The sequence below is a fragment of the Panthera leo genome, chromosome B2 (assembly GCF_018350215.1).
Source record: "Panthera leo isolate Ple1 chromosome B2, P.leo_Ple1_pat1.1, whole genome shotgun sequence".
Classification (NCBI taxonomy): Eukaryota; Metazoa; Chordata; class Mammalia; order Carnivora; family Felidae; genus Panthera; species Panthera leo.
The window spans coordinates 11,608,411-11,630,032 of record NC_056683.1 but is presented as its reverse complement, the minus strand read 5'-3'; the positions used below and the strand labels follow the sequence as shown (position 1 = coordinate 11,630,032).

At 44.1% G+C, this 21,622-nt stretch overlaps 1 protein-coding gene across 2 annotated transcripts in view; it reads left to right on the top strand.

Annotated features, from left to right (window-relative positions):
* Positions 1 to 20,652, top strand: part of CAP2 (cyclase associated actin cytoskeleton regulatory protein 2) — a 157,722-nt gene extending 137,070 nt beyond the window's left edge. For both annotated transcript variants that reach the window (XM_042937835.1, XM_042937834.1), the window contains exons 8-13: positions 5,852 to 6,041; positions 7,017 to 7,192; positions 8,315 to 8,438; positions 8,536 to 8,618; positions 14,903 to 15,043; positions 19,393 to 20,652. In XM_042937835.1, coding sequence (XP_042793769.1) covers positions 5,852 to 6,041; positions 7,017 to 7,192; positions 8,315 to 8,438; positions 8,536 to 8,618; positions 14,903 to 15,043; positions 19,393 to 19,476 — 798 coding nt within the window. In that variant the 3' untranslated portion in view covers positions 19,477 to 20,652. The remainder of the gene's footprint in view (positions 1 to 5,851; positions 6,042 to 7,016; positions 7,193 to 8,314; positions 8,439 to 8,535; positions 8,619 to 14,902; positions 15,044 to 19,392) is intronic.
* The last annotated feature ends 970 nt before the right edge of the window (positions 20,653 to 21,622 follow it).

Genomic DNA, 21,622 nt, shown 5'->3' with positions numbered 1-21,622 from the left:
GGATGGTGAGTTCAAGCCCTGCGTTGGGCTATACACTGGGTGTGGAGCCTACTTCAAAGAAAAATAAATAATAAATAAATAAAATAAAGTCCTAAATGCGCTGCTTTTCTTTAAATTATAAGCCATTGTTACAATGACTTTGATAAAATGTATATTTCAGTTGTTACCAGTCTGGGGCTCTAAGATACTTGAGACATCAATGTATCAAAGTATTTTGTACCAAATACAGATACCAAAGTATTTTTTTAAGTTTATTTATTTATTTTGAGAGAGAGAGAGAGAGAGAGAGCAAGCAGGGAAGGGGAGAGAGAGGGCGAGACAGAATCCCAAGCAGGCTCCTAGCTGCCAATGAAGAGCCGGCCATGGGATTTGAACCCAGGAAATGTGAGATCATGACCTGAGCTGAGATCAAAAGTCAGATGCTTAAGTGACTAAGCCACCCAGGAGCCCCTCAAAGTAGTATTTTTAAAAAGCATCTGGGGGCGCCTGGGTGGCTCAGTCGGTTAAGTGTCCGACTTCAGCTCAGGTCATGATCTCACGGTCTGTGAGTTCAAGCCCCGCGTCGGGCTCTGTGCTGACTGCTCAGAGCCTGGAGCCTGTTTCAGATTCTGTGTCTCCCTCTCTCTCTGACCCTCCCCCATTCATGCTCTGTCTCTCTCTGTCTCAAAAATAAATAAATGTTAAAAAAAAATTTTAAGAAAAAAAAAAAAAAACATCTGTGTGTCGGGGGGTGGGGGGTGGGGTCATTGCTGCCCAGTGAGGCTCAGCCTTTCTTCCTGCTGGCTCAGCATCATTCCCCACTTTTTAAAAGCATCTGGGGGCGCCTGGGTGGCTCAGTCGGTTAAGTGTCCGACTTCAGCTCAGGTCATGATCTCACGGTCTGTGAGTTCAAGCCCCGCGTCGGGCTCTGTGCTGACTGCTCAGAGCCTGGAGCCTGTTTCAGATTCTGTGTCTCCCTCTCTCTCTGACCCTCCCCCATTCATGCTCTGTCTCTCTCTGTCTCAAAAATAAATAAATGTTAAAAAAAAATTTTAAGAAAAAAAAAAAAAAACATCTGTGTGTCGGGGGGTGGGGGGTGGGGTCATTGCTGCCCAGTGAGGCTCAGCCTTTCTTCCTGCTGGCTCAGCATCATTCCCCACTTTCACCCTTCTGGTCTGTGTGACCTTGTGCAAGTCATGTGATATCATAATCCTGTAGGTCTTCAGCTTTAAGATGTACGATTCTTCACTTGTTAGGGTAAAGCACACTGTAACGGAATTTTTTATTAAGAAAAAGTTTCTTTTAGAAAGAATAGAAATATTCAGATAGTTTGCAAGTAAACAACATCTTTTATTAAATGTCTTTATTTTATTTTATTATTTTTTTTTAACGTTTATTTATTTTCGAGACAGAGAAAGACAGAGCATGAACAGGGGAGGGGCAGAGAGAGAGGGAGACACAGAATCTGAAACAGGCTCCAGGGTCTGAGCTGTCAGCACAGAGCCTGACACGGGGCTCAAACTCACGGACCGTGAGATCATGACCTGAGCCGAAGTCGGACGCTTAACCGACCAAGCCACCCAGGCGCCCCTTTATTTTATTTTTTTAATGTTTATTTTTGAGAGAGAGAGAGACAGAGGATGAGTAGGGGAGGGGCAGCGTAAGGGAGACACAGAATCAGAAGCAGGCTCCAGGCTCTGAGCTGTCAGCACAGAGCCTGACGTGGGGCTCGAACTCGTGAACCGCGAGATCACGACCTGAGCCAAAGTCGTACACTTAACTGACTGAGCCACCCAGGCGCCCCTGAATGTCTTTATTTTAATCCACATGTGTACGTGGGACCCCATAGCCTGTGTTCTAAGAAGTGAATGCCGTCTGCAGGCTAATTAAAAGCTCTCCCCTGTGACTCTCCCCGGACCCCTCATGTTCCTGGAGCAGGCACGGTTGGTCCGGAGGCTCTTCCAGCTCTTGTTCCCGGCACCTCCGGGCAGGCTTGCCCATCTGGGAGCCGTCCTCCTGTCTCCCTGCAGGGACCCAGCTCACAGCGTGCACTGTGTCCTCCCCGTGCTGCTTTCTTCTCTGCGCTCTGCTTCCCACAGGGCCTACATCGCAGTGACAGCGGGTTGTGGTGGATCACTCCACAGGCCACGGAGGCCGTAGCCCTGATCTGATCCACTACGTCTCATTCAGTCTAGACCAGCTGGTGCATTATCTGTAATAGGAAGTCACACCAAGAGGTGATGCCCTTAAATCTCCAGTCCCCGGTGGGGGGAGGGTCAGGTCCCCATCCCAGAAAAACTTGAACCCTAAGGCAAGGAGCCATGATTTGGGTGCAAACACCCTATTACTGGAACCAGTAGGTACTCGAGAAAAGCGAATAAGGCAAGAGGCCAGTTTCTAGAAGCACAGGCTCAGAGTCACAACAAACCAGCGTCAAGGATGTTTGGATGCTGAGGGGCCACTGTCAACACCCAAGACTTCCTAAATCTCCATAGGATATAGGGGTCCTGGTCCCAGAGTTGGCTGTAGGAGCTCAGTCAGCCACGGAGGCATTAGAGAAACAGAGCAAGGAATAGTGGAGATAAAAATTAAGCCAGCTATTACACCACTTCCCTATACTTGAGTCATGTATATTCTAGCCAGAGGCCCGAGAACAACACTACATATGTATTGACGTAGCCTATACCTCTGGTCCTTTAATTTCACTAGTGACTATTTTAAAAAAAATATTGTAAATATAACATAAAAGATTTCCCTGAAGAAGGCTTTAGAATCAAGCAGATTGCTTGAATTATGTCTCTGCCATTTACTAGCCATTTAATATTGGGTCAGCCTTTCTGATTTCCTGCTTTGTTTTCTGTTAAGGAGGGATTTCAAGACAGTCCTAATGATATTATTGTGAGGACTAAGATTAATCTCCGCACGTAGCATGGAGTGATTCTTCCCAAACTTGGCTGAGCACTGGAATCACCCAGGAAGCTTCAAAAAATACAGATGTGGCTCCGTTGGTTAAGTGAGTGACTCTTGATTTCAGCTAAGGTCATGATCTCACAGTCCAAGGGTTCTAGCTCCACCACAGGCTCTGTGCTGATAGCATGGAACCTGCTTGGGATTCTCTCTCTCTCTACCTCCCTTTCTGTCCCACCCCCACTCACGCGTGCTCTCTCTCTCTCTCTCTCTGAAAGATAAATAAATGTTAAAAAATAAAAATTAAAAAAACAGATGCTTTCCACCTCCCCAGAGAGCATTTCTGGGACACGGGCTGGGTTTTTAAATTTCTAACAGATTTCAGAATGATTCGAATGCTCACACAAGTTTGGGAATAGAGGCATAGAGGCCGTCCTATACTGAGCATTAAATGTCTTGTTACATGAACAGAAGTAATCGACACCTGGAAATACTAGACTTTCCAGAACTCTTGGCTCCCTTCCCTTCTCTGACCATCTCCCTTCTGTCTCTACTGGGACACCTGAAGATTAGTGCCGGGCTGCGATTTCAGTGGATGTGACTGCCACTCGTGGCCAGGCACATGTGAGAATACAGAACACTCTGTACTGGTACTCGGTCCGAGGTGCCGTGAGATCCTGCGGGAGGAAAAGAGGAGGAAGAAAGAGGTAAAGACGAGGTTCTGCTACAAAGTAGCCCCCGAGGCCTGTCAAGGGAATGCCTACCAAGTTTGCTTTTGAGTCTGCAGGAAAGCCCCTGAATGCTAATTGTAAAGTCCCCTTGGAAACTGGAGCCTAGTTTTGTGCTCTCACTGGGGCTGAGCCAGAAGGCGCTCAGGATAAGTTGAGTTTCAGCTGGTCCTGAGTTCTCTTATATTTTGGCTTTTATATTCAACGGTTGTTGCAGTAAATCCTTTGTTTGGCGTTCCTGAGTCAGCCATCTGAAGGTATCAAAGTTCCAAAAAGTTGTATCTGTAGCTTATTGGTTTCAGTGTCCTTTTAATGGCTCTTAGAGAGACGCTCTGAATTCTGAGAGCAGGGGCGCCATCAAAATCAGTCTGAGATAGAGAAGCCAGTATCCTCTATCCTTTCCACAAAATAGGACTGCAAAGCTGCAGGATTTCAGAAGTGAGGAAGGGTCTGGCCCTCCACTCACTCTATGAGCTACTACGTGCTTGTGAGTAAAAGTAATGTTGGTGGGGGTAGTGGGGCTTTCAGGGTCTGGAACTAAGGACTGGAATATTGCTTGATGTGCAGAGCTTCTCTTACATGCTATCGATGATTCAGAGCAAATTCTCAAATTTCACCCTAGCAACATAATGGGAAACATTTAAGATACGAAGAAAGAAAAATTGGCCAGCCTCGTGAATTGTGCAGTCCTGGTTTACTTGACTCAAGCATTCTGATGGAGTCAGGCTGGTCTTCCTTAGAAACAAAAAGCCATCACAAATTACAGCTTCAGGAGACAAGACCTCCAGCCCACTCAGTTTTTCAGACATGCATTCTGAATAAGAGAAGAATCTTTTATCTTTAGAGTAATTCTGCACTTAATAGAGATTATATAAGTACTTTGAAAATAGCATGTTGGGTTTTTTTTTTTTTCAACTGAAAACTACTACCAATTAAAACTTCCCAATATTGACACTTGGGAATACTGACTTGCTTATGAAAATGAGAATATGCTGTCTTCGTTAATATTTAGCACTTAGATGTTTTACATTTTATATTTGGCATTGGAAATACATGAGCCTAAACCACATGTCCATTACTCTCAACTTTTTTAATTTTCTATTTTTTCATTGAATCCACTTATAATGCCTTATCCTAGATACAGAGTTCTACTTCAGGTTTATTTTTTTAACATTTATTTATTTTTGATTGGGTGGGGAGGGGCTAGAGGGCCGAGAGAGAAGGAGACACAGATTCCGAAATAGGCTCCAGGCTCTGAGCTGTCAGCACAGAACCCGATATGGGGCTCAAACCCACAAACCGTGAGAACATGACCTGAGCCAAAGTCGGACGTTTAACTGACTGAGCCACCCAGGCACCCCTCCGCTTTAGGTTTAAAAGTAAAATATTGCATCACCCAAGTTTGTTGTATATGTGTGTTTACATGGGGGAGAGGGGGTGATTTTCTCAAAACGTTCAAACATACTCTTCTATTGTCTCGCACCTTTTACTGTCATATGAATTTGTTAGAACTTCAAACCGAAAACAAACCTTGAATTTCACATAGCAGCGAAAATAAGTAAGCCTAGATCTTGCTCAGAAAGGATTCAATTTTTAATTGGTTCATTAACAATCAAGATTAGATGCATGAAACCATCAGATGGGTCCTGGACCCTGATTTGACAGGCATCCAGGTCATACACGGCCCCCACTTGGGGGTCAGTGTGAGGCATGCATACTTGGAAAATGAGTTCCAGAAAAAGAGTTTCAGTATCTTTCTCTTGAGCTGCTCAAAAAGGTTCAGAAACACCTAATATCCAATGAGTATTTTTGCCACTCTCTCGCTTATTGGTGGTTGTGATTCCCAGCAGCCCAAAAGAGCGAATCCTCTTATCGGTTGAACTACATTCTTCTTATGATTCTCAGCTGGCCAAGGCCTGGTTCCATTCAAGTCCTGAGCTTTGGATGTGACCCTGTGAATATGGCTCTGTTTGCCTGTGAGTTGGCAGCGTGAACCCAGAGCATGCAGTTTCTGCCAACAGGGCCCTCCAGCTCAGTCATGCTCTGTTCCCAAGATGCATCCCCCCGCCCCCGCCCTCGGGGGGTCCCAGTGCTCCAGACAGACCCGTGGTGCCCCTTGTGAGTCTTGAACGCCACTTCGTCATTGGTAGCAGGTTCTGAGTGACAGTGGCGAAATCCCAACTCTCAGCGAGAGCGTGAGTCTGAAGACAATGCTTTCCGTCTTCTCTCTCCCTCAGGGGCCAGTAGCATCAACCGCATCAGCATCGTCCGTCCTGTCCCCTGGGCCTGGCCTTCCTCCGCCCCCTCCCCCACCCCCTCCTCCAGGGCCACCTCCGCTTTTTGAGAATGAAGACAGAAGAGAGGAGCCCTCCCCTTCACGCTCAGCTCTATTTGCCCAACTTAACCAAGGGGAAGGAATTACGAAAGGTGAGAAAACTGGACCTTGACTCTGTCTCCCTCTGCCTCCAAGGCACATAGCTTCCCCTCAGAGCCTACAGTGATGGATGCACCATTCCGTCCCCATCCCCAAAACACGGGGAGCTGTGTGGGGAAACAGAAGCCTGCAGCGTTCTTCATCTCGAGGGAGACGGGCTCAGTGGGCTGTTACGTGGACCATCAGGAAGAACTCAGAGACTCTGGGTTCCAAGTTAGCACCACTCACAGCAGCCTCGATGCTTCGGCACCATCCACAACCGGGGCATTAAGACCGAGTGAAATAAAATGACAAACAGTAGTACCTCTGTCCTCAAGCAGTGGACAGGCTTGCCAAATAATTCTGTCATTGAAGCACATTTGTCATCACTGTGAACGGTTGTTTTTAATCATACCTTTAAGATATATCAGGATGTACATGCATTCTGAACAGTAAGGTTTATGCAAATGTATTTTTGTTTCAGACCAGTAATAGGAGTTATGGTGTAATTGTCCCTGTGCACTGGGCTAGGAGCTAAGAGCCCCAAACTCTAAATTTTCCTCTGGCTCCAGCTGGCTGGGCGGTCCCCCCCATCTGCAAAGTAAGAGAATGGACTCATAACCCTGAAGTCTATTCCATACTCTATGGTGTATACTTACTGGAATGCCCTGTCCTTCTAGGCTACACCTGGGGAAAGCCTTAGCCATGAGCAAAGAAGTAAATCATGTGATCTTTTTTTGGCCAGGTGCTTTTCTTTTTTATAGAATTTTTATCTATCTTACCTCCTTAAAGAAGTTCCCTCAAATTTAGAAAATATTTACAGTGCTTCTAATTAACTCTAAATCTATAAGGTCTCTGACTGTGCATATTATTAACCTTGAGAATAGCATTACCAAAATTTCTTGTTCTGTTTATATTCATCCAAGAAGTTAGGGACAGTTCCCTTTGCATAAAATACAAAGAAACGTGGCAACGTGTTCCCTTTCCAGGGCTCCGGCACGTCACAGATGACCAGAAGACATACAAGAATCCCAGCCTACGGACTCAAGGAGGACAAACTCCATCTCCTACCAAAAGCCTCTCCCCAGGCTCCAGGGCCCCCCCGTCTCATCCTCCTCAGAAACATGCTCCCGTGTTCGAGTTGGAAGGAAAGAAATGGAGAGTCGTGAGTGAAGCCCTTTAACCTTAACCTTCATTCCTGGCATGCTCCAGTGACAGGACCAAGTGCTTACCCAGGTCTTCAGGGTTTCTGAGTGAAAAGACAAAGGCACAAGCCTCTGGCGAGAGCAAAAACCGGGGTGTTTCTGAATGCTTCCATCAACTTTTTTTTTTTTTTTTTTTTTTTACTTTTTGGTTTTTCATTATTTCTCATGCATCCTTTTCTTCACGTTTTTAAAATCATTTTCTTCATTGTGGTAAAATACACATAAAATTTACCATCTTAGCATTTCAGTGACACCTAACGTTTAAGCGTACATACTGACTCACGGACGCCAAGTGAATTCGCGTTGTGCAGCCATCAGCACGCATCCACAGAACTCTTTCCATCTTGTCAAACTGGAACCCTGTACCCCTTAAACAACAACTCCCCACGCCCCCGCTCAGCTCCCAGCAACAGCCTTTCTACTTTCTGTCTCTACGGATTTGACAACTCTTTCCACAAGCTTTTAATCTGTTCCCCGTTCTGGTTGGAGGTAGGGTGTTCAGGGCCATGGACAGAGGCACTGATGTCATCTGCCGCTTCATCCACCACTTGCCTGGTTGTGTGAACAGGACAGAGACACAGAGAATGTGCACGAGACCTGGTGCTCCCTGCCAATCCATGGAGCTTCCCCAAAGGTTTCCGGAAGACCAAATTCCCGAGAAAGGTGGTCTTGGGCTGCAGATACACAGGGACTCAACACCACGGTCGTCACTAACCTAGTTGCCCAACTCCTTGACGCGGCACATTTTACTGCAGCATTAAGGCCAGACTCAGCATACAGACTGAACAAAAAAGCTCCAGCCCACCACCCAGCAGCCTCTTGGGCGCCTGAGACTGGTTTGCAAATGGACACTGACCCCCGCCCCCTCCCTGCCCACTTCCAAGCAGTGGTTCCATTCATTCCCATCATTACAAAAACAGAGTGAGACCTGTGGTTTGGCCTATTAAAAAGTGGTTCTGAAAGGAAGGGCATATCGAAAAGCTAGAATTAACGTTGAACCCCACAGTAATTTCAACATGCGGAGGATGCCATTTATCTGCATACGTCCTTGTATTCAGTATTTGCACGTGTTTTCATTTTAGGAGTATCAAGAGGACAGGCATGACCTTGTGATTTCGGAGACCGAACTGAAACAAGTGGCTTACATTTTCAGCTGCAACAAGTCCACTCTACAGATGAAAGGGAAAATAAATTCCATTACAATCGGTAGGGCAGCACCCGGGGTCACTTAGGATGGTCAGTTGCTTTGCATAAACATGATGCGTGTGCCTAACAGGGCTGTGTTTCTGTTTGCTTCCTCTAGACAACTGTAAGAAGTTTGGCCTTGTGTTTGACAACGTGGTAGGCATTGTGGAAGTGATCAATTCCAAGGATATTCAAATGCAGGTAGGTGGCCTGTCAAGCATGCGCTCTGAACCCATTGCCACTTTGCTCTGATGATCCAGCTGCCCCCCCAAGGGGCCGGCCATGTCCACCTGGAGAATTCTTCTTCCCTTTCCTCCAGACACAGCTCTGTCATCACCTCCTCTCTGAAGCCCTGTCTTTCTTCTTAGACAGTGTGACTTCCGCCTTTTCAGTCTCTTAGACTCTAACACATCCTATCTTGCACATGCCTGTTTCAAGAGCAGATAACTAATCTTTGCAGCCACAGACACTGGCTCAGCACCTGCACATAGTCAGTGTCCAATAAATGTTTGGCGAGGTAATGATTGGGATGAGTCAACTAATGAATGAACACAGACTCTAAGAGATTCTCCTAGATGATAGCACCATCCCGAAGAGAATTTTCTTTTCTCAGGGACAGTTGGTTCTGAGTAAGGAGGAAGTAGAGTTTTTGTGAAGAGTCGGTGAGATTATCACACTAACAACCTGGAAAGTAGGACTGGAATTGAATTTGCAAACTAGGAGAAAACGTGCACTCCTTTAGTAAATTTTGGTTTAACCCAGTGGGATTTTACAGTATGCCAAGAGTTAATGGGCTTCCTGCCTTTGGCCAGCGATAACTTCCACCTTCGATTACACTCTCTTCATGTTGTTATTTTTTATTATTTTTTCATTTTTTACGACTTCATTTTTATGTAATCTCTACACTCAACGTGGGGCTCAAACACTCAACTCCCGAATCACAGGCTCTACCGTGACAGGTTTCGTACATTTAATTAACCCCTTGTGACCTGATGTTTCCTGATAATGTTTGTTAAAATTGGATTCTGGTTTTATAGATATTTCTCTCGTTTTACTGAGCTTTTTACCACCATCACTTTTTTTTAAGTTTATTTATCTATTGTGAGAGCGAGAGAGCACAAGTGCATGAGAGACAGAGGGAGAGAGAAAATCCTAAGCAGGCTCCACATCGTCAGTGCGGAGCCCAAAGCAGGGCTGGAACTCATGGACCATGAGATCATGGCCTCAGCTGAAGTTAGACACTCAACCAACTGAGCCACCCAGACACCCCTACCACTGCCACTTTTACTTCAAGTACATTTGAATGGACATTTCACATTTCACTCACTACTATTTAAGACATGGTTTTGTGTGTGTCCATTTAATGGAAAGAGTCCTGAACCCTGAGCCCTGGGCAAGGCCCCAGTTCTGTCCCCACCTGCCATATGCATTTGGGCAGTTGGCTTCACCTCTGACTCCGAGTTCCCTGCCCTGAAACCCAAGGTTAGCTGAGGGATTCTAAGTCCTCTGCAGCCCAAATTCTAAATATCCTTGCCACATGGGCTCTGTGGATACATGTATCTCTTTCTCACTCAGTTCCATGTATTGTCTGTGGTGCATCTGTGTAAATCTCCTTCCCTAACCATTCTGCTTCCATTTCTTCATAAATTTAATTTCCTGATAGAAAATTGCTTAGGAGAAAGCAACCAAATAACTCCGCACAGGCATTTACTATATTGTTATCTTCACCACATACACAGGGAAACTCGACCGGAATCCTCAGCTCACACTTTAGTTTCAAAAACGTGAGTTATCGGGGTGCCTGGGTGGCTCAGTCAGTTGAGTGTCTGACTTTGGCTCAGGTCATGATCTCAGTATTCGTGAGTTCAAGCCCCACATCAGGCTCGCTGCTGTCAGTGCAGAGCCCGCTTCGGATCCTCTGTCCCCCCTCCTCTCTCTGCCCTTCCCCCACCTTGCATTCTGTCTCTTAAAAATAAATAAATATTTTTAAAAATTTTAATGTGAGCTGTGTGCTCAAGGCCACTTAACATGTAACACACTCATTTCATTCCTTCATTTGCCAAATGTTTGTTGAACATGTCTGATGTGCCAGGTACTGTTCTCAGCACAACAAATACCAGTGAGCAAACAAGACAAAAATTCTTGTCCTCGTGAAGCTTACATTCTATAATGCCACCTTCTAATTTAGCATTTCTGAAAACCACATCCATCCATTTATTTAATAGTTCTATTTCTCCCAAAGCATTATGCATGAAAATTTTAAGGAAATCACTCATCGTCAGAAAAAGTCCAGTTCTGTGATGCCTGGGTACCTCAGTCAGCTGAGTGTCTGCTTCTTGATTTCAGCTCAGGTCATGATCCCAGGGTCGTGGGATCGAGCCCAGCATTGGGCTCTGTGCTGAGCATGGAACCTGCTTGGGATTCTGCCCTCTGCCCTCTGCCCTCTGCCCTCCCCCCCTCCCCCCACTCACGTGTGTACTCTCTCAAAAGAAAATAAACGTTAAAAAAAAAAGGAAAGGAAAAGTCCAAGGGTATATTATTATACTCAAGGATAAATATGGTTCATGTAAACCTAATAATAAGTCCACAGTTTCTGAAGAACTATTTTGGATAGTGAAGTTTCTACACAAAGAGCCAGGCTTTCTCTCACTTCACATTATTTTTAAGCAACCCTCCCCTCCCCAAAGTCACAGAAATAATATTCTGTGACTGAGGTGAGAGCACATATTTAACCAGGTGAAAAGTATTCTGGAAATAATCTAATCTACCCCCTCTGCATTTTAGAGAGTATATTTCAAGCTTCCTTTTATTCTTACAGAAATGAGATTGGGTAGCACTGATGATATATAAGGAGTTAGCGTTTTTTAATGAAAATACATCACGTTCAAAATTAAAACCAATTGAATTAAGTACAAAGCATGAAGCTATAGTAAAGTGGAAGAAAACAGTTTTAAATACTCATAAATTTCTGGAGAAATAATTCTAAATTGAGAAGTTATAGAAGAAATTATCAAGGAAGCTATGTCTACTTAGAAATTTTAAATTTCTGGGGCACCTGGGTGGCTCCGTTGGTTAAGTGTCTGACTCTTCATTTCGGCTCAGGTCATGGTCTCACGGCTTGTGCATTCAAGCCCCTTATCAGGCTCTGCGCTGACAGTGTGGAGCCTGCTTTGGATTCTTTCTCTCCCTCTCCCTCTGCCCCTCCCCTGCTCGCTCTCTCTCTCTCTCTCTCTCTCTCAAAATAAATAAATAAACGTTAAAAAAATGTTTTTAACTTCTGAACTCTATATAAAAATGGCTACCACATGACCATTTTTAAAAGTGATCTACAAAGATATCCATGATAACCTTGTTGAGAGGAAAGAACACTTTTGTACGATTATGTAGAGCATGATTTCATTTTTCCATATACACACACATATATATACACAGATATATTTGTATCTGATAATCCTAGAAAAAAAGTCATAGAAGATATACTACCTTCTGTGACCCAATTAAAGGCATCTACCAAAATCCTATAGTGAAAATCAAACTTCATTTGAATCTTCAGAATTCCCCATTAAAGTCAGAAATAAAGAAAAAATTCCTTCTATCATTGCCTTTGTTCCATAATGCTTTAAGGGTTGTAACCCAGCCAATGACAAGAAAAATCATTGGGAAATATAAAACTGGAAAAGGAAGAGACGAAAATGAGAGAGGGGTAGTGAATGCAGTGGTGGGTAATACAGAGGGGACTTCGACTCGACTGTAAGATTATAGTTCTAAAAAAAAAAAAGGAAAGAAAGAAACCAAAACGTTAGACCCTGACAAAGCTGTTTGACATATGTATATTTGCGTGTTATATTTTCTTTGTTGCTATGTTTGAAATAGATCATTCTAAAAATAACCTGGAAGGATAAACCGTGGTTATCTGTCCAAGAGGGACTGAAACTTGGCAACGGGGTTCAGAGACCAGAGAGAGACATTTTCTTGAATCCTTTCCAAGCTTTTGGATGTTAAAATCAAATGAATGTCATTAACTATTTAAAACATTTAATACATTCTTTTATTTAAAAAAATTTTTTTAAACACTTTATTTATTTTTGAGAGACAGAGACAGAGCGTGAGTGGAGCGGGGGAGGTGCAGAGAGAGAGGGAGACACAGAATCCGAAGCAGGCTCCAGGCTCCGAGCTGTCAGCACAGAGCCCGATGTGAGACTCGAACCCACAAACTGTGAAATCATGACCTGAGCTGAAGTCGGACACTCAACCAACTGAACCACCCAGGCACCCCTAATACATTCTTTTGAAGGGGCTTGGTTACAATGGAGATGAGTGGTTGGCCAGGGAGTGAGGACGGGGTTTGACTGTAATTGGGCACTAGAGGTATCTGGGGAGTGATGGAAATATTCTAGAACTGAGGTGAAATGATGGTTGCACACATCTGTAAACCTACCAAATACCGTTAAATCGTGCACGTGAAACAGGTGAATTTTGTGTTTGCGGATTTAACCTCAATGACTTAAAAAAGGTTGAAGGGAACAAAGGGGCATTCACCTAAGTTCATATGATTTGGTCCAGGACTTCCATTTTTGGCAAACTACCCCCAAAAAATGCACACAAATTTTAAGAAAGAAAAGAGACTCAGATATTCTATGGAAATTTTTTAAATTTTTATAGAGAAATAGGGGCACCCAGCTGGCTCAGTCTGTGGAGGTGTGACTCTTGATCTTGGGGTTGTGAGTTTGAGCCCCATGTTGGGTGTAGAGGTTACTTAAAAATAAAATCTTAAAAAAAATTTTTTTGTAGAGAAATACATTTATGGAAAAACCAAACTAATACAGAAACAGATTAAATGCTAGAGCATTGGCCTGGGCAAGGTCACACATCACCTGTCACTCAGCAGAGGAACGACTCTTGGACCCAGTTCCCTTGATAAGAAGCCATTTCTGTTCCCAAAGTGCTCCCAGACCACCAGGGCACAAAGAGCATGTCTACAATCTGTGCTCATGCAGTGTTGACCAAAACACTGTGGAAAAGAGCATTCGTACCATATTGGGGCAATGGTTTAAGGTCTGCTGTTGCTTTTTCAGACTTCCGGAAACATGGAGTGTTTATGCATTTGTAATACAATATAGCAATATATAAATATCAGCAGAGTGGATTAGTGTCCTGTGCTTGCCTCAAGGGTCCCCATTCTGCCTCACAAACAAATCACCAAAGACCCACTGACAGTTTATCTTTTCTCTTGACTTGCCTGGCTTCCATATCGTTCGAGGCAACTGTAAATGCTTTTCATCACTAGAAGATAAACGGAGAAATCACCAAAACATTACTGCTGACACATTTTTGAAATATAGATCTATGTATTGTTACTGTTTTAGTTTATTTATGGCAAATCCCATGCTTACCTGACCTTGAACTACCTCTGCTTTTTTTTTTTTTTTTTTTTTTTTTTTTTTTTTTTGGCACTGGGGCTCATTGCTAACTCGGTGTCCAGTTTCTATGGAGAGAGGGAGAAAACAGAAAAGTGTGGTGACCTGGCTAGACTCCCCCTGAGGAATTCTTTACATCACCTGCACCATCGACAGGAGCTGCTCCTTGGGTTTGCAATCCAGCCTTTTCTTCAGGGTGAAACAGCAGATGTCTTTATCACTTCCAATTACCATTACAAGAAGGAAAATTCTAGAGTTGTAATATGGTCATTGGGGAACAGGCTGCCCCTATAGAGATTGGTGGGGGGGATGTCTCAAAACTGTTAAAACAAGAAATTTGAAACTGAGCAATATTTTTATAGCACTTAGATATTTGCAAACAATACAAAGAACCGCCCCCCCTCGTGGGTATGATCCTGTTTATCTATCCAGTGAGTGGCCTCAACCAAGTCCCCGGTTTTGGCTCCTGGAATTAATACATTTCAAAATAACCTAGACGCTCAATGTCTTATTCAGGCTTCACATTCAGCCAGTGAGATTTTTATCCGGCAGAAGACTTATGGGAAAAGAATTGTAGTGTTTCTTATTTATTCTAATTTAGGTTCAAGAAAAACCTACTCGATTACAGAACAGTGTGTTTACTCTTAAGTGGCAATATTAGTATTTGTTTTAACCTAAGATTGATAGATTTGTCAGAATGAAAATTGTAAGCAAATAAAAGCAAATGCTCCTTGTTGCTTTTATCATGAAATCAAATATATGTTGCAAATCCACTCGAGGGGGGTGAGACTTTTTCTGAACACTTAGCTGCTGTTTTCACATTAATCCCTTCATTTTGTCTCAGGAAAGAGACCCTGCGGCTTGAGAATCCCTTTGTGTGGTCCTTTCATTCTGTCCCCAAATGACACCCACCAGTTCAGCCTGGACACAGTGCCATTAAGCAGCCTCACTAGCCCTGACCCAGCTCTTCCTAAAGCTCCGGGAAGCCCATGCACCATGCTTATTCAAGGACATTCTAATTTTTATTTCTCTACGTTGGTCCCAGGATTGTTCTCTTGTTTATTTCAGGTCATGGGGAAAGTGCCAACGATTTCCATTAATAAGACGGAAGGTTGCCACATCTACCTCAGTGAAGAGGCACTGGACTGTGAGATCGTGAGTGCCAAATCATCTGAAATGAATGTCCTGATTCCTCAGGATGGTGATTATGTAAGTACCTTTTAAAAGCCGGTAAAGAATTTTTCTTGAGCATTTTTTATTAGCATTCTTTTTTTCTTCATTTTTTTAATGTTTATTTATTTTGAGAGAGAATCTCAAGCAGGCTCTGCACCATCAGCAGAGAGCCTGATGCGAGGCTTGAACTCACAAACTGTGGTGAGATCGTGACCTGCGCTGAAATCAAGAGTTGGATGCTTAACTGACTGAGCCACCCAGGCGCCCCATCCTTATTAACATTCTTAGAGATTGATTAATCAGCTCCCAACCTGTGAACTTCATTTGTAGAATAATTCACAGGCAGAAGAGGAATTCGGAGAGTTGCCTTCCACAGTTCTTCTCCCCTGTTAGTTTCCTGACTGGGCTCATTCCTGGATTTGTGATTCTCTAAGAAGTTCACTGGTAATTACCTTAACGGGCTAGCTTTTCTCAAATGGTACCCCATACATCCGAGTTCATGGTATTGAGGACTGACTGTTTTCCTTTGCTGGGGTGGAGGCAAACAGAAAGGAAGGAGAAATACCTTGGGGAAAAAATGGGAGGGAGGTCGACAATTAGTAGACCTATTTCTCCTGTAGGTATACTTACAACAGGGGTTCTCAAACTCAGTGTAAGGATCAGCCGAGAAGCTTGACGAAAATGTCACCTCCCAAAGTCTGCACCTGCAGGTTGGATTCAGGGGGCTTTGGGCGGGGTCTGGGGATCTGCACTTTAACAGGCGTCCCGGGTGATTCTGATGCCATCAGCCCATCCAGCCCCTCTGAGAAACACAGCCTAATTGATTCTGCAACTATTTCTTCTCTATGCCTCCTCTCCCCAACAAAGCAGCCCCTAAAAGAAGCACGCAGATGCTCTCACACATCGAAAAGGAAGTCTAAATGAGTACTTTTTTCTGCATCATTCAGTGTGGTGAGCTTGCTGGTTGATGCAACTTGGAAGCAGGTTATTGGTTCCTTCTAGTTGTTGCTTCTTGGAAGAGTACAGATCAACCCAGAGGCGATTCCCTCTGATTCTAACTGTGCAGGAAGGGGGAGGCGGGGAGAGGGGACAGGGAAGCAGGGGAGGATGGGAGCAAAAGGAACTTCGAAGGCACCGCATCAGCCTGTGGTTCAGACACCAGCCGACTGTCTACATAGTCAGTACTCAGGTTGATCTCCTTAGGCAGACGACATCCCTGCTCCCACGTTCTCTTTGTCCACCTGTCTTGAGTACTACCCAGCCTCATGCTAAGTAGCACAGCCTAGAATCCATCCTGTCAGGCTGAAAAACAGAATTCCGCCAGCACTGGGCCATGCCTCCCAGCTCGGTATTTGGCCGGTCTAACCCTGAGCTGGGGAAGAGTCTTCTCACGTTCTCCATGTCCACACTGCTGAGGAGCTAAAACTAATACAAAGCAGCTTCGGATAAGAGAGCCGAAACTTAGGGTGGTCCCTGGCCTTTGAAGCTGTGTAGGCAGAAGGCTCAGTCTGCACGGGAACTGGATCTTCTAAGAAAAACGGTGGGTCTGGACCACCTTGCCAGAGTGATTGAGCTAGCATCCCTGGGCGTGGTCCCTGGATCTGCATTTGTTAAAGCTTCTCTGCTGATTCCAACATGGAGCCAAGCTTGAGATCCACTGACCTAAAGCATGAGTAGGGGTCGAAACCTGAGCTTTCAGGCTGAAAAAGGAGTCTTCCCTTTATAGGTAGATTATCTTATGCCCTCATTCCAGCTTCTCTTCTTTTTTTTTTTTTAATTTTTTTTTAACATTTATTTATTTTTGAGACAGAGAGAGAGCATGAACAGGGGAGGGTCAGAGAGAGAGGGAGACACAGAATCTGAAACAGGCTCCAGGCTCTGAGCGGTCAGCACAGAGCCCGACTCGGGGCTTGAACCCACGGACCGCGAGATCATGACCTGAGCCGAAGTCGGACGCTTAACCGACTGAGCCACCCAGGCATCCCATCCAGCTTCTCTTCTTACATTTTCTAGTTGGAGGTGGAAGGAAGCAATACACGGGTCCAGCCGTGGGCATAGCAGTCTGGGGGTGGATGGTGGGGATGACTCATCCTGAAGGAAATCAGTCGCCCAGAGAAGAATGTCATCACATTACTTCACTCCCAAAAAAGATGTGAAGCAGCTGAATCATGGTTACTAGCAAAGAAGCACCTCCACTCCGGGGTACTCCCCACCTGACCTGTTCTTGAGAGCAACCACCAAGCCTCCTTGTCTACTCATCGGGAAGAGACCCAGATGGGATACTGACCACACACACACACACACACACACACACACACACACACACTAGGTTATGAAGACTTCGGCTTCTTTGCTTCATCTTAAGGCTTTCCGCTACAGGTTTCACTCAGGGAGAATTCATCGCTCCTTAGAGAAAGGGCCTTCCCTAAAATTAAAAAATTTTAATTTTTTTTTGTGAGTTCAAGCCCCATGTTGGGCTCTGTGCCATCAGCATGGAGCCCACTTCGGGTCCTCTGTCTCCCTTGATCTCTGACCCTCCCCCACTTGTGCTCTCTCTCTCTCCGCCCCCCTCAAAAATAAAATAAAGAAGAATAATTTTAAAAAAGGGCTTTCCCTTTAAAATAAATAGCTTGTTCCAAAAGAAGCAGTTGCATCCCACAGCTGAAAAGATACGGACTTGCGTGTATATTCCACTGAAACATTGCGTCTCCTTGATGGGTGAGTGCAGACACCAGCTTGTCCGATACTTGGGGTTTCAGCAGTGCTGTGTGTTCAGGAAGTCCAGGGAGGCCATGGAAGCCAGCATCAAGAGTACTGCTTCTCACCTTCCTTTTCGATCATCTTCTTTTTTTGAACGTTTATTTGTTCTTGAGAGAGTGAGAGCAAGCAGGGGAGTGTCAGAGAGAGAGAGAGAGAGAGAGAGAGAGAGAGGGAGACACAGCAGAGAGAGAGAGAGAGAGAGAGAGAGGGGGAGACACAGCATCCGAAGCGGGCTCCAGGCTCCGAGCTGTCAGCACAGAGCCCGACACGGGGCTCAAAGTCACAAACCAGGAGATCATGACCTGGGCTGAAGTGAAGTGGGACACGGGAAAGACTGAGCCACCCAGGTGCCCTGGATCCTCTCCTGAAATGACCGCAGAATCACTTTCTGGGGAAAAGAGAGATTCCAAACTACATTTGTTTTGGCTCTCCTGCATCCCCCCTCCATCCCCCACACATCTCTCTCTCTCTCTCTCTCTCTCTCTCTCTCTCTCTCTCTCTCTCTCTCTCGGGTGTATATTTCCCAGTGGGAAGAGATGGTGGCAGGATGCAGAGTAAGAAATTTATAACCCGAAGCACATTTTCCTATTTCATCAAAGGGTACACCCATAACACCGGGATAAAACCTTTCTACTCAGCGTGACTGGACATCAGCAGCCTCAGTGTCCCCTCAGAACTTGCTGGAAATACAGATGACCATTCTCTTCCCCAGATCTCCTGAATCAGAATCTGCATTTTTAAGTTTATTTGCGAGAGGGGGTGGGGAGGGGCAGAGAGAGGGAGGGAGAGCGGGGGAGGGGTGGAGACAGAGGGAGAGAGAGAGAACCCCAAGCAGGCTCCGAGCTGCCAACAGGAGCCCAATACAGGGCTCAAATTCACGAACTGTGATATCATGACCTTAGCTGAAACCAAGCCCGACGCTTAACCGACTGAGCCCCTCAGGGGCCCCAGAGTCTGGGTTTGAACAGGACCCCCAGCTGATCCTGTGCAGGTTCGAGTTTGGTGGAGAGGCTGTCCACCGCTGGCCGCTCTGCTCACAGCAATATCATCTTAAGCCAGTTGCTTGACCTCCCAGACCTGTTTCCCATGGATGGCGTCTCAGTAACACCTCACTTACAGAGCTATCAGTTGACTGAGTCCATGTATACCTAGTACTTAGAAGAATGCCTCATTCTTAGGGGGTTCTAGGTTTCCCCCACACACACCCTTTATTTTCAAATTTATTTATTTTGAGAGAGAGAGAGAGAGAGAGCATGAGCAGGGGAGGGGCAGAGAGAGAGAGAGGGGGACAGAGGATCCGAAGTAGGCTCTGCACTGTCAGCACAGAGCCTGATGCAGGGCTCGAACTCACGAACTGTGAGATCATGACCTGAGCCAAAGTCAGACTCTTAACTAACTGAGCCCCCCAGGCACCCCAGGAGGATCCAGCTTTAATCATGATGCTAGAATTGACTGACAGAACTGACACATAACTATCCGGGTCTCCACATGACACACAGGACCTCTCCACAACACACGCTTGGGTCCCCTAAAATGTCTTTGTCCATCATGCGACACTATTCAGGCTCCCATCTGTTTGCAGAAGAAAGCCCGGGTTCAAGTAACTTTGTTCTTCATTCTTCCAGAGAGAATTTCCTGTTCCAGAACAGTTCAAGACAGCCTGGGATGGATCCAAGTTGGTCACGGAACCTGCAGAAATTATGGGCTAACCTCCAGAGAGACTGAGCCCCCTGACCTGAACCCATCAAAAAAAGAAACAAAAGCAAAACAAAACAAAACAAAAAAAAACAAGCAGCATTGAAGACCTAGAAGTCGCAGGAACACCTACTGCTTTGGTTTTGGCTTCCAGCAGTTCTGTGTTCTAGAAACAGCATCATTTCTGGCATGCCTTCTTGGGCATTTTGAAGTATTTAACGTTTCTTCATGATTTGCCTTTGTGTGTAATTTGAGTTCCACATGATGACTAGTGAGCATTACACATTTTAAGGGGGAGGGGAGAATTCTGTCCCCCTAATATCATGAACACAGTAGCTGATAGGTAAAAATACTGCATGATTCAATTTGACACTTCAGTTTAATTGCTAGTTGGAAAATAAAACCTTTGAGAATCTAAGATGTATATTTTTACCCTTGAGACAGTTTCAGTGTGATGCAGTAGTAATATGCTCTGAAAAGTTTTGACCTTTTTTCCCTCGTTTTTACCAAATGTTCACCTTTGTCAGCGTGGATACATTGTCAGCATGATACATATTTCAAGGCACTTTTTTTTTTTTACAAAACGTAAGAAAATTCCATCCTAAAGACCATTATCCAGTTTCTTGCCCTTAGAAGACTTGTATTCTTTACAGTTACTAAAACTTAAAACTAGAAGTAATTTCTAATTTTTCTTAAAATATTCTTCTGCCATTGTCAAATGGGAAACTTTTACTTTTCTGCAGAAAGTTTTTTTTTTTTATGCCAAACGATTGGTGGGAGGAGGCAGACAGATTACCTCACAATTTTGCTCAAAGATCAAGCTCATAAATTTTTTTGTTTCCCAGTGTTGAACCTGTTGAATGAATAATCAGATGCCTTGTAAAGTATGTCGTTAATGTTTTATTATAGACTTCCTTTTTCACTTTCCAGACTTCTAACCAGTCTCAAAACAATGAGAGTTACAAAGCCATAGATGTAACACTTCTTCCAAAACCTAAGAAATTGTTTGTTGGCTTGACTTGCTGCTCCTATTTTGTAGTATTGATAGAACATGCTTTTTCAGTACAAGAGAAACTAGCATATTCCTTTGTATCCTTTCAGTACACAGTGCTGAACAATCCACAACTTGTTGGATCAGTGTAATGAATTCTAGTATAATGCTTGCAGACCCAATACAAGCATATATATATTGTGCCTCCTACAGCCTTTGGGATACGTCGTTTCCGTTTTTTAAATATCTTCTATACCCATATAGTATTCAAATTACTAATGCTCATGTACCAAGGTTTTGCTATAAAAGTTTTGTTCATATGAATTATGTGGCTTTAGTAAATATCTTTTTTTTCAACTGTAAACTTATTCTGAAATAAAGTAAAATTCTAATTGTTTAAATCCTGTGATGAATTCTGCATGTTAAAATTATTATTTTCCACTTTGATTTGCCCCTTGCTCATATGTCAGATATGTCAGATTCAGGAAAGACGGCTGAGCCCTTCTGGTTGAATTGGGGAATGTATCCAACATGCCATCAGCTTCCCTGAAGAACGGCTTCTTCAATGTACCAGATAAAGCCATTTGCAGTTGGAATAACTGTCAGTCAGAAAAGTCTAGAATCCAGCTCCATAATTCAAGTCCTCTTCACTAGGAAAATCCCCCTCATAGATCTTCATTAATGTAAATATCCCAGAAAATGAATTTACTTTTTAGTAGGATACAATAATACATATACTATATATTTTAATGTATAATATAAGGAAAAATAACTTACAATAAATTTGTAAATAAACTTCTGGAGGAAAAATTTTAAGTGGGAAGAAAAGACTCTAAAAAGGACATGCTACATATCCATTAAATAGTAATAATTTACATCACTCATCATCAGAGAAATACAAATCAAAACCACAATGAGATACCACCTTACACCTGTCAGAATGGCCAACATTAACAACTCAGGCAACAACAGATGTTGGCGAGGATGCGGAGAAAGAGGATCTCTTTTGCACTGCTGGTGGGAATGCAAGCTGGTGCAGCCACTCTGGAAAACAGTATGGAGGTTCCTCAAAAGACTAAAAATAGAACTACCCTATGACCCAGCAATTGCTCTACTAGGTATTTATCCAAGGGATACAGGTGTGCTGTTTCCAAGGGACACATGCACCC